This window comes from Vitis vinifera, chromosome 18 (assembly GCF_030704535.1).
Source record: "Vitis vinifera cultivar Pinot Noir 40024 chromosome 18, ASM3070453v1".
NCBI lineage: Eukaryota > Viridiplantae > Streptophyta > Magnoliopsida > Vitales > Vitaceae > Vitis > Vitis vinifera.
Window position 1 is genome coordinate 14,485,669 of NC_081822.1, and position 9,576 is coordinate 14,495,244.

Sequence of the window (9,576 nt, forward strand, 5' to 3'; positions counted from 1 at the left end):
TCAAATTTAACATCATGGGGTTAGTTTAGACATAAGAGAAGACTCAAATCTAATGTCTTTTTTTTTTTTTTTTTTTTTAAGAAACAAAATATATATTCTTATGCTTCTTTGAATTAAAAGCTACTCATAATAAGGCAAAACATGAATATGTAAGAATTTTCTTCATAATTTCTTTATAAAAGAAAATGTTGTGATAAGTGATAACTGCTAAAAAGTTTTAGAAAATTATTTCATTATCCTTGCACTTCTACTCAGCTCGGAGTCTTGGGATATTTTTATAAAATTACAATGAGTTGGAATTTTTATTTTTCAAATTAACATATTAGAAAATATTTTTAAATTTACAGTAATTCGATTTCATATTAGATCTGATATTGAAAATGTCTTTTAAAGAGATATCTCTAGTATAAATTTATTTTTTAAATTTAATCTTTTTTAATGTATGATTGAATTCAATTCTTAAATTTAATTTTTTTTTTGAATGTGTGATTGATATGAAAATTACGAGAAGGTGTCTATAAGGTGTTGTTTTTTCCCTAGCTGATATGAAGATTATTGACTTGGTAAAAACTATCGTGGATTCCTCAGTAATTGAAGAGACACCTTGGATGGGGCCAAAACTACATAGAACCCTCAATAATTTCATAAGTGCCTTTTTGAAGAATTTTTTTTTGTAATTAGCTTAAAGTTCAAAAAACCCCAAGTCTCTCGACTAACCTCGCCTATAAATCGAGAGTTAAGCTCTGCATTACATGCGCTCAACACACATTGAGCGGATCTGCCTCCTCTTTCATCCTACTCGAGGTATCTCGACTTTTCACATTTTCCCCGTTTGTTTCCCGAGAAATCGAACAGATTTTTAAATTATTGCTCAAGTTCTGCTGGTAAAACACCCAATTTCCTGTAACTGATATTATTATCTGATTTATGTGGCTGATGTTTCAGATTGAAGCTTCACTGCTTTCGATTTGCGGTTTAAATCCCTAACAGTACGTTGCGAGGAGAAAAATCTAGGGTTTCGGAGAGGAAACATGGTTGGAAGCGCTCTATTCGAGGCGATGTCGGGGGATTTGGGCGGAAAGGTCGAGATCTTGTCGGAGGATTTTGATCCCACGGCTGTGGTGGTGGAGCCGGTGCCGCCGGTGGTGGAGAACGGTGGGGAGATGGGAAGAGAAGAGGAGGAGAAGAGGAGCAAAGAGATTGTGCTTGGGCGAAACGTGCACACCACGTGCCTTGCCGTCACGGAGCCCGATGCCAATGACGAATTTACTGGTGATAAGGAGGCTTATATGGCTAGTGTGTTGGCTAGGTATCGGAAGACTCTGATGGAAAGAACGAAGCACCATTTAGGTAAAGCCTGTGATTATGGATGCCCTCCTAATAACTACTTCCATTTGCACGCTGAGTCTCTCACTCTCATTTTTTTGAAACTACTAATAATTTTAGTTGTTATATATTACAGGTTATCCATATAATCTGGATTTCGACTATGGTGCTCTGTCACAGTTGCAACATTTCTCCATCAATAATCTTGGTGATCCATTTATTGAGAGTAACTATGGTGTCCATTCGAGACAGTTTGAAGTTGGTGTTTTGGATTGGTTTGCCCGTCTATGGGAAATAGAAAAAGATGAATACTGGGGGTACATCACTAATTGTGGCACAGAAGGCAATCTTCATGGAATCTTAGTCGGGTTAGTAATGTTTGAGTTCTGAATTAGTGATGCTTTACTGGTGAATTGTACGCATAACACACTATCTGTGCTAATGGGAGTGATTCGTCTCTAGCAGGATAAAAATTTTAAACGGGCTCTATATTTGTTTGAGAAGAGTGAACTGAAAATATTGTCTAATTGGGCAGGCGAGAAGTGCTTCCTGATGGGATTCTCTATGCATCACAAGAGACACATTATTCTGTCTTTAAAGCAGCACGGATGTATAGAATGGAATGTGTGAAGGTTGCCACTTCACTTTCGGGGGAGATTGATTGTGCAGATTTTAAGGCTAAACTACTGGCTAACAAGGACAAACCAGCCATCATTAATGTTAACATAGGTTGTTCTCTTTCTCTCTCTTGCTCTCTGTGTCTCCACACACACTACTCTCTCATGGCATCGATTCTATGGATTTCTTGTATTGCAGGAACAACTGTCAAGGGAGCCGTAGATGACCTTGATCTTGTAATAGAGACTCTCGAAGAATGTGGGTTTACACATGATCGGTTCTATATTCACTGTGACGGAGCTCTATTTGGACTCATGATGCCTTTTGTCAAACGCGTAAGTGCATTATCAAATCCTTTTAGTTAAGACCCGCACAGGTCAAGGGATTATATTTGTTAATTTATGGTTTAATCAGGAGATTCGTTGGATGTCTATGCTTTTACTGTAGATTGGGATCTTAGGAGTCTTTTCAGTAACCACTCATATTGTGCCACATCATGGCAGACAATAATTGTGGTTTTCCGTACAAACGAATTTCCTGAATTACATAACTCAATACTGTTTCCATGACTGGTTGGTAGCCCAAATTCATTACCCAATTTTTAGTCATTGCCACTTAAATCAGATATAAAAGTCTTGCTCACAATTTCTGTGACCATCCAGAAAAGTGGCCAAGGCATGCCAGAGGGGCATATGCCCCTTTAAGTTTTTTCGAAAAAAAAGTCAAAGTTTGCATAAGGAGGAATATCGAACCCTTTCTCAAAGATAGGGAATGAATTCCTTGGTTGCCTTTAGGCTACAGCCATTGCACATGCAATTGTTCAATTTTCACTCCCCTGAAATTAATACCTAGATCTTACCCCTTACACAACCCATTAGCTGGCTCGACCACTAGGAATCCATGGCTGTAAAATGGTTAGATATGTTAATCCAGTCAGTTAATGACAAAAACAACTATATTCTTAAAAAACTTGCTTGTGATATGTTAGTAATCAACTCCCTTCCCATGATTGTTGATCATATATGCAGTGTTATCTAAAGCATCATCCATGTATGCATTTTTGTTCCCCAATGTTGTTCCAAACAGCTCATTTTTCTTTGTTGGTCAACAGGCACCAAAGGTAACTTTCAAGAAACCCATAGGAAGTGTGAGTGTCTCTGGCCACAAGTTTGTGGGCTGTCCAATGCCTTGTGGCGTTCAGATAACAAGGATGGAGCATATCAATGCGCTCTCAAGGAATGTGGAGTACCTGGCTTCAAGGGATGCCACAATTATGGGTAGCCGGAATGGCCATGCTCCAATCTTTCTCTGGTACACTCTGAACAGGAAAGGTTACAAGGGTTTCCAGAAAGAAGTTCAGAAGTGCCTTAGAAATGCTCACTACTTGAAGGACCGCCTCCGAGATGCTGGAATCAGTGCCATGCTTAATGAGCTCAGCAGCACGGTTGTGTTTGAACGGCCCGTTGATGATGAGTTTGTCCGCAGGTGGCAACTTGCATGCCAGGGGAATATTGCGCATGTTGTGGTTATGCCCAATGTCACCATTGAGAAGCTGGACTATTTCTTAGATGAGCTGATTGAAAAGCGAAACACTTGGTTTCTGGATAAAAAAGTTCAACCTCCTTGTGTTGCAGCAGACATAGGGAGTGAGAATTGTTTGTGTGATCTGCATAAGTGACGCATGGGTGATACCACTACGAATCAATTTGTGCGCGCTCTGCGTGAGGAAGTAGTAGTGCTACCACCAGAGTACCTATTATATTCTGCATTTTGCTCCTGGTGTCGATGTTATTACAGCTGTAGCAAAGCACTTGATTCTAGTGCAATTTAGAGATCTTTCAGATGTTTTTCCACCTTTATGTAACGCCTTCTAGATCCGTTGTCTTCCAAGCACTCCTTTCGCAGTCCCCTTTTTGGAATATTGCTCTGTTCGTCAGTCGATGCTGTGTTCGTCTGTTGAATAACGGGAAAAATAAAACATATTAGAAAAAAGATTTTCCTTTTTCATGCGTATCATTTGGGAACTTAAATGGTCATGCACTTTTACCACATGGTTCGAAACTCCCAAAATTAAAATTACAGCCGAGAGAAGTTAATCTAAATTTAAATTTCAATTCCTAATATCCAAATAGAGCTGGTAAATAAAAATAACATGGTAAAGTCATACCATCTACAACTACCCAGATTGTACCTTGAAATTTTAACTATATGTTTGCTTTTGGAAAATATTCAAGGTCTTAAGAATATGTTTGGTGCATGTTTGGTTTTGGATAATTTGAGAGAAAGTGTAAGAAAAAATAGAGGAAAAGTATGAAAAAAAAGAAAAAAATGAAAGAAAATAAAAAATAAATTTAAAATTAATAAATTATTTTTATATGTTGCTTTAAGTTTATTTTACTTATATTTTATATAAATTTTTAATTATTTTTAATAGTATTTGATTTCTTTTCATATTTTCTATGAAAAAAATATATATATATTTTTTTCCTTAGAACTTTCGAACCAAGCATCGGCTAAAAGTTTTTGAAAAATTGGTTAACCATTCTGTTGAATTGAAAAGAAAACTTTTTTGAAAGCTAATTTAAAATCACATGATCTAAGTTATGCAAAAAATTAAAAGAAAAGTTGTAAGTATTTCTTAACATTGAAAATCCAAATTTGGAAATTTAATCCTTCATTTTTTTTCTTTTTAGTAAAAATGTTTTCAAAATTTTCTTGCAAAAATGGTCTATTCTTTTAAAATTTACATGTAAATAATTAAAAGGATGAAAGGTGTTTATATCACGAAATAGATTATTTTTCAAGAAAAAATATGGGGTTAAATTTACAAATTTAGGGATTATTCATCTCTTTTAAGTTACTCTTAATTGAACAAAACCTTATTTTCAAGCTAGTTAGATTACCCAATAGCTAAGGAACCAAATGAATATATTTTTATTTTTACCATTTTTAAAAGAAGAAACTTACATAATAATATGCAACCAAAAGACAATATATATAAGCTTAAACTAAAGTTGCTCATGTATCTACAACAAAATCTCTTGCATTACTTCATAGGAAGGCCCTAACTTGCCGTAGCAAAAAAATATACAACATATTAACAAAAATGAAAAATATATATTGAGGAGCAATCTATCCGGCTTTATGAAAGAATTTTAGCCACTTCACCTTCTATATTTAACAATAATAGATTATTTCTTAGTAAGTGGAAGAATGTAATTAGGAAAGGTTATACCCAATATTTTTATAATTATGAAGAGGATTAGGATAATTATGTAATAAGGGCATTTGATAGAATTAGTTTAGAAAATTTCAAATTTAATTAGGTAGAAATTTTTTTTTATTTACCTTTCAATTTTTCTTCCAAGAATTTTTCCACCTTCCTTGCCGAGTTGGAATTCAAAGTCGACCTTAGGAATTTTCCTCCCGTTTGAATCGCGCCCCTTCACCAGTAGAAAGTGCGTCGATTGCACACAGATTGTGGAACGGTTGGCCTTGCATAGTCTTGGATAGCACTGTCATCGTCTTCATCTCACCAAGCCACCGTCGTCAACACTCACATCGCCGTCACGCCGCTGCTGCAACAGAAATTGCTTCATTGTGAAAACAGATCGTGCAACCTTCATCACAGCCTAGTTGTCGCCTTGGGATCTTCGTTGCCGTCGGCCTTCTCTTTCTCTCAGGTTTTCACCCTCTCCAGGTCGCGAACTCATCGTGAAACAGAGGATCATGTCTTATGTCCTTCATCTCGACTGTCCTTCACCCTCGTGGAAATCGCGTCGCCATCGGTGTAAGATCGCAAGTTCCGGAGCTCCGACGCCACCACCCCATGCTGTCGGCTTAGGTTCCCAAACTCTGCCCCTTTTCAGTCTTTGGTATTGAGCTTTCTCCCCAACTTTAAATTTTCTGCCTGTCGGTATTTAAGGCTTCAATATTTAAGTTTTTTTTAAGTCTTTGTTCAAAAGTTTTTCACAAAAAAAAAAAAAAAAAAAGAATGTGAAGAACAAAAAAGGAAAAAAAAAAAAAAGAATGGAGAAGAGAAAATAAATAAAAAAGAAAAAAAGAAAAAAAGGGAGAAAAAAAAAAGGGGGTATGTTAAAGGCATAAAAAATGGCTGCTTAATTTAAAAAAATGACAACTAGTAACAATGGAAGACAACCAAGGGATATTGGATAAGTACACTTATCTTCTATTCAACTAGTTGAAGTAAGATCTTTGAAACAAGGTGCATTCAATTAGGAGGAGATTGAAAAACCGACAACTTTGTTGTGAACTCTTGAGAAACCTTTAGGTACCTCCTTATTGTCACTTTCAGGCAAGTTTTTTTTATTTCCATTGGATTAAAAACCTTAAATGAAACCTTTGTCAATTCATAGGTTATAGATTTTGGTGCCACAAATCACATGATTGATTCATCACACTGATTTCATAACTATAACCATTGTCTAAGCAATAGGGAAATAACTACCACTAATGGTTCTTTAAACACCATTTTAGGGGTAGGAGATATCCAAATTAGTCCTACACTCACACTTAGGTGGTGTTTGTTTTTTTGGATTTTTGCTGAAAACAATTTGTTTTCAGAAATTAGATTGTTTGTTTTTCTACTTTTTCATGACTTATTATAAACTTTTTACTAAATAGGAAAAGCCAAAATATGTAGCTTTTTCTAAATAGAAAAAATAACATATTGATTTTTCTTTACTTTTTAATACTTAATAGAAATAAAATATTACAAAAACAAACAACCTAATATTTAACACTATTAAGCATTAATGTTCTATTTAGAATTAAGTAAAAAAAACAAACACCACCTTAGAAATGTGCTTCATGTTCCAAAGTTGTTTACTAATCTTGTCTCTATACAAAAGCTTACAAAAGATTTGGATTGTAATGTGATTTTATATCAGACTCATTGTATATTTTATGACTAGAATTTAGGGAAGATATCTAGGCTTGCTAAGGAACGGAATGGACTATACTACCTTGAGACACCAAGTAAAGCATTTGTATCTCTTCTTTATGAGCACCACATTTTTAATAAAGAAAAAATTTAGCTTCATCATTGTAGGCTTGGACATATGTTATTTAGAACTATTAAGATTTTATTTCCTTCTCTATTTAGGAAATTAGATGTTGAGAGCTTTCATTGTGAGGTATGTGTACTAGCTAAACACAAGCGTTTAACCTTTTCAATAAGTAATACAAGAAGTTTATAACCTTTCCATTTAATTCATAGTGATATTTGGTGTCCTTCCCCCATCCCAAATATATATGGGGCATGCTGCTTTGTGTCTTTCATTGATGATTGTTCTAAGGTTTCTTAGATCTTTTTACTTAAACACAAATTTGATGTGAGTTTTGTTCTCCCAAATTTCCATAACATGATAGAAAACTAGTTTGGTGTTACTATCAAAAGGTTTCAGTCTAACAACACTAGAGTTTATTTCAATCAAGTCCTAACTCCATACTTTCACCATGAAGTTCATGAATCATCATGTGTCAACACCCCTACAACAAAATGGAGTTATTGAGAGGAACAATGATCACCTCCTTGATATAACAGGAGTTTTTTTGTTCAAAAAACATGTGCCTAAATCTTATTGGAGAGAAGCTATCTTAATCGCTACACATCTCATAAACTAATTAGCTTCTAAAGTCTTGGGTTTCAAAAGTCCCATAGAAATACTCTTATTATTTTATTCTAATATAAAAACCACAAACTATCTCATTCCTAAGATATTTGGGTGTGTGTCCTTTGTGCATGTTCACAGTCTAAACAGGGGAAAATTAGACTTAAGAGTAATCAAATGTATTTTTGTAGGATATTCATTAACCCTTTTATAAGTGTTACCATCCGCCATCCAAAATTTTGTTTTATTTTTTTTTTGTTTTTATCTTAGATAATGTTACTTTCTGTTAGAAAAAAATGGAGGCCCTGAAGAAAAATAAATCTTGGGAATTAGTAGATTTGCCTACGGGAAAAAAACCAGTGGGATGTAAGTGGGTCTATATTGTTAAGTATAGAGCAAATGAGACATTAAAAAGATATAAGGCGAGATTGGTGGCTAAAGGATATACTCAAACAAATGGTATGAATTATCTAGAGACATTTGCCCCAGTTTCTAAGATAAACATAGTAAGATTTTTGTTATCATTGGCAACAAATTATAATTGGGATCTAAAATAGTTGATCTTAAAAATGCATTTCTGAATGAAGATTTGGAAGAAGAGATTTATATGAAAGTCCATTTTAGATTTGAAAGTGATCTAACCACTAAAAAGGTGTGTAAACTAAAGAAAGCTCTATATGGGTTGAAACAGTCTCTATGGGTGTGGTTTGGAAGGTTTGCTAAAGTGATGAAAAACATGGGATATAGACAATGTCAGGGAGATCATATGTTGTTTATCAAACATTTAGATTTAGGGGGATTTATGGCTTTTTTGGTATATGTGGACGATATCATTGTGATAGGAAATGATGAAAATGAGAGACAGACCTTGAGGCAATATTTGACCAAGGAGTTTGAGATTAAAGAGTTAGGAAAGTTGAAATACGTCCTAGAAATTGAAGTAGCACATTCTAAGCAACGAATCTTTATTTCCCAACAAAAATATGTAATGGGCCTTCTTAAGGAAACAGGAAAGTTGATGTGTAAACCAACAAGGAAACCAATAGATCCTAATCATAAGCTTGGAGAGGTTGAGGAAGATGCTACAATAGATAGAGAAATGTATCAACGTCAGGTAGGAAGACGCATTTATCTTTCTCACACAAGACTGGATATAGTATATGTTGTGAGTGTGATTAGCTAGCTCATGCATAGTCCAAAAAAGGTTCATCTACAAGTTGTTAACTATGTGTTACACTATCTTAAGGGGTCTCTAGGAAAATGCATCCTATTTAAGCCAAAATCAGGAATAGTACTAGAAGCATACACAAATGCAAATTATGCTAGATTTGTGGTTGATATAAGCTCAACCATTGGGTATTGCACATTTCTTGGCAAGAATTTGGTAACATGGAAAAGTAAGAAACAAAGTTTGGTGGTAAGGTCCAGTGTAGAAGCATAATTTCTTGCAATGGCCTAAGGAGTTTGTGAACTACTATGGTTGAAGATTATTTTGGAAGATTTGAAGATTAAATGAAATGACCCAATGAGATTTTATTGTGATAATAATTTGCAATCAGTATTGCACATAATCCATTGCAACATGATCAAACGAAACACATAGAGATAGATAGACATTTTATTAAGGAGAAACTAAATGGTGGGTTGATATGTACTCCTTATGTATCTACTGACTATCAACTTGCAAATATACTCACCAAAGGTTTAAGCGGTACAACATTTCAAACAAGTGTATCCAAGTTAGGAATGAAAATAATTTATTCACCAACTTGAGGAGGAGTGTGAAAGAATGTAATCAGGAAAAGTTATAACTACATATTTTTGTAATTAAGAAGAGGATTAAGACAATCCTGTAATCAAGGGGATTGATAGAATTAGGTTATAAAATTTCTATTTTTTGTACTAGGAATATTTAGATAAATATGTGGGATGTACAAAAATTTAATCAAGATAGAAATTTATTCTATTTATCTTCCAATTCTTCTTCTTTTACAATTGA

At 34.5% G+C, this 9,576-nt stretch overlaps 1 protein-coding gene across 1 annotated transcript; it reads left to right on the forward strand.

The window, feature by feature from the left end:
• The first annotated feature begins 601 nt into the window (after nucleotides 1-601).
• Nucleotides 602-3,957, forward strand: LOC100258141 (serine decarboxylase). The gene is made up of 6 exons (XM_002266362.5): nucleotides 602-804; nucleotides 946-1,350; nucleotides 1,463-1,694; nucleotides 1,862-2,055; nucleotides 2,143-2,279; nucleotides 3,056-3,957. The coding sequence occupies exons 2-6, from the start codon at nucleotides 1,032-1,034 to the stop codon at nucleotides 3,620-3,622; spliced, it is 1,449 nt and encodes a 482-aa protein (XP_002266398.1). The 5' UTR covers nucleotides 602-804; nucleotides 946-1,031; the 3' UTR covers nucleotides 3,623-3,957.
• Nucleotides 3,958-9,576: the final 5,619 nt, after the last annotated feature.

What these genes read in the sequence shown, in the direction of transcription:
- LOC100258141 (XM_002266362.5), top strand. Translation starts at nt 1,032, where the DNA reads ATGGTTGGAAGCGCTCTATTCGAGGCGATGTCGGGGGATTTGGGCGGA. An exon ending in AAGAACGAAGCACCATTTAG is followed by an intron (nt 1,351 to 1,462) that starts GTAAAGCCTGTG and finishes TATATATTACAG; the next exon opens with GTTATCCATATAATCTGGAT. An exon ending in TGATGCCTTTTGTCAAACGC is followed by an intron (nt 2,280 to 3,055) that starts GTAAGTGCATTA and finishes GTTGGTCAACAG; the next exon opens with GCACCAAAGGTAACTTTCAA.